This window comes from Myotis brandtii, unplaced genomic scaffold (genome assembly GCF_000412655.1).
Source record: "Myotis brandtii unplaced genomic scaffold, ASM41265v1 scaffold1173, whole genome shotgun sequence".
Taxonomy (NCBI): Eukaryota; Metazoa; Chordata; class Mammalia; order Chiroptera; family Vespertilionidae; genus Myotis; species Myotis brandtii.
Window position 1 is genome coordinate 68296 of NW_005354061.1, and position 2854 is coordinate 71149.

The window sequence follows — 2854 nt, forward strand, 5'->3', positions numbered from 1 at the left end:
GTAAGAAGGCGCAGCATGAGGTTGAATTGCACAGCTTTAAAGGTGATGCTCTTCCTGCTGCCCATGGCTGACTTGGTCAGTGATGAGCTCCCTGTTCGCAGACCCTGGTGTTAATCCTGGTTCTGTCAAAACTTAGCAGCACGACCAAGGACATTTTAATAAAGTGCAGTAGGTGAGGACACGTCTGTTACGCACAGAATCCAGCATCACTTCCCGCTCTCACATTGAATGTTCAGTACACCTTTACACTTACAAGTGTGTGTCTGAACCCCCTTTTTTTTTTTAATTTGGTGCCCTTGGTGGGTTTGTGCCATCTGCAGATTTGATTATCACGCCATTGATCCAACTGATTCGTAAAAAGGTTGAGCAGAGCTCCGTCGAAGCTGGAGGCTGATGCTGGGATTGAGACAGATGAGCGAGATTGTGACGTGGAGACACCGATGGCCTTCATTTTATTAACAAGTCAGGATTCCGCTTCAGATGGGATGTGTGTTGACGTGTTTGGTTGTTTGCCCTTGGTGGGGAGAGATGCATCCACAAAGGGGAGTCCAGAGGGCCAGGAGCAGACGTCTAAATGTGGGGGTTGTTTGTACTCACGCGGCCCAGGGCCCAGCGGGAGCACAGGCAAGGCCATTGTGTTGGGTGATTAGAAGTGTGACCTTCACCGGTTGGGGTTAAGGAGTCCAGGGCTCCGGCAAGACAGGAAGGCAGTGGATATAGGCAGAGAGATCATTGCAGGGCGCACAGCTGCGGACTTCCACCCTCCTGACGAGAGAATGGCAGCCTCGGGCCAGAGCAGAGAGAGAGTCCTATACCTCAGGTTTGGGACGGACCCATTGTGGGCTTGAGGCACGGGGACCCTGGACGGTAGTTAAGTTTCGTGCCTGGAGGGTGTCTTGGTTGGTTGGGAGGGCTGTAACCTAATTCCCCCTCCTGGCTTGGGGACTTGGGACTGGGGCTGGGGACTGCACTAGGAACTGTCCCCTAAACCCCTCCTTTTGGGGAAAAAAATTCCTGAATCCCAAAGACACAAATAGCTGGTATACCAGATGTACCTCGTTTCTCACAGCCTCCGGCGTGCAACACAGACGTCGGGAGGGAGTTCACGAGACACCATCAGCTCGCGTGTCTCGTTAACTCCCGGAGTGCTTCCAAGCTTAATTTATTTTAGGGAGAGTGACAGTTATAATTATGTTGTCAAGCCTTTGTCATTCTCACGGAGCGACAACGTGGAAACCCAGACGGAAAGCCCCGCCCTGGCTTTGCCACGGGGCCGGGCTGGACCCGAGCCTGCCTTTCCCAGAGCAGGTGAGCTCCGACTGCGTCTCCGGAGCCTGTCTTGTCGCCATGGCGCCCCGTCGCTGCCTGGGTTAGCACCAGCTCAGGCCGAGGCCTCTGGGGAGAACCGGCTCCCGGCCGCCGCCTCTCCTGTAAGTGAAGGCCTTATTCAGGGACAGTAGGCCCGGCTCTGCCTTAGGAGGGAGGTGGGTGCTCGACCTGGGTCTCCCCGAGTTTTTGGAGGTGATGGAATGTGGTGGGAAAACAGGCAGCTTTGGAGCAGACAGACCTGTGTTTCTGGCGGACTCCAGCGTTTTCTTGTTTGTCAGGCACGTGGCTTCCCCGAGTTCACTTACAACACCGGGGAGATCCGTGCTCTTAGAGATCCTGCCTGAGCCCTGGCCAGTTTCGCTCAGTGGTTAGAGCAGTGGTTCTCAACCTGTGGGTCGCGACCCCTTTGGGGGTCGAACGACCCTTTCACAGGGGTCGCCTAAGACCATCGGAAAACACATATATAATTACATATTGATTTTGTGATTAATCACTATGCTTTAATTATGTTCCATTTGTAACAATGAAATTGGGGGTCACCACAACATGAGGAACTGTATTAAAGGGTCGTGGCATTAGGAAGGTTGAGAACCACTGGGTTAGAGCATCAGCCCGAAGACCAAGGGGTCATGGGTTCTATTCCCAGTCAAGGGCATGGACCTCGGTTGCAGGTTCGATCCCTGGCCCCGGTCAGGCCACATGGGAGGCAACCAATCGATGTGTCTCTCTCACATCGATGTTTCTCTCTCTCACCCTCCCGCCTCCCTCCCTTTCACTCTCTCTAAAAATCAATGGAAAAAAAATCCTTGACTGAGGATTAAAAACAACAAAAAAAGATCCTGTGTGAGTGTGGAGGTTTGTCCAATAGTAAATAAATGTCTGTCAACAGTGGCTCCTAGCCCTACTATGTGCCATTTGCATCTGATAGGGACAGATATGGAAGATGGGAATGGGAACATATTGGCCCTCATTCTAGCCTCTGAAGGCGAGTCCATCCTCCCGGGAGGCAGGCGTTTTGTGCAGAGCTTCTCAAATCAGCCAACTGTATCCCTTCTCTCGCTGCTGCTTCTGAATCCAGAAGGCGCTTGTGTTTGTCCGAGTCATTTGTCCTTCAGTGGACGCCTCCCCCTGGGTGCCTGCCAAAGCCCGCAGAGGCACAGCCCTGACTGTGACGGGTCCCACGCCTCCCCCTCCTCCCCTGTCCCTGGTCCCCACACTGTCCCTCCCTCTCCCCATCTTTGTTCAACTCAACATCCATTTCGTATTTGTTCAGCTCTCATTTCCCCTTCCGTGGGGTTCCGTTTGCCCCCCTACGGTGTAAAAGGGGAACCGGCCTCCCTTCCTCTGCCCAGGGGCCCCTCCCCCCTCAGCGTTTCTTTGGAGAAAGGAGTCGACCTTCTGTCCTCTTTCTGGTGCATTTAGCCGTGGGCTTGGACGGAACATGGACCTGTGGGACGTGCGGGGAGGAGCGCTCGGAGTCGGATTGGACACAGCGCGCGCTGTGTGCTGTGACCCCCACGCAGGG

The 2854-nt window shown here is 54.1% G+C and overlaps 1 protein-coding gene across 1 annotated transcript in view; it reads left to right on the forward strand.

Annotated features, from left to right (window-relative positions):
• The first annotated feature begins 1026 nt into the window (after positions 1-1026).
• VOPP1 (vesicular, overexpressed in cancer, prosurvival protein 1) overlaps positions 1027-2854 on the forward strand; it is a 47081-nt gene continuing 45253 nt past the window's right edge. Inside the window, exon 1 of the mRNA XM_014530324.1 lies at positions 1027-1430. Within this exon, the coding sequence (XP_014385810.1) occupies positions 1050-1430 (381 nt within the window). The 5' untranslated portion in view covers positions 1027-1049. The remainder of the gene's footprint in view (positions 1431-2854) is intronic.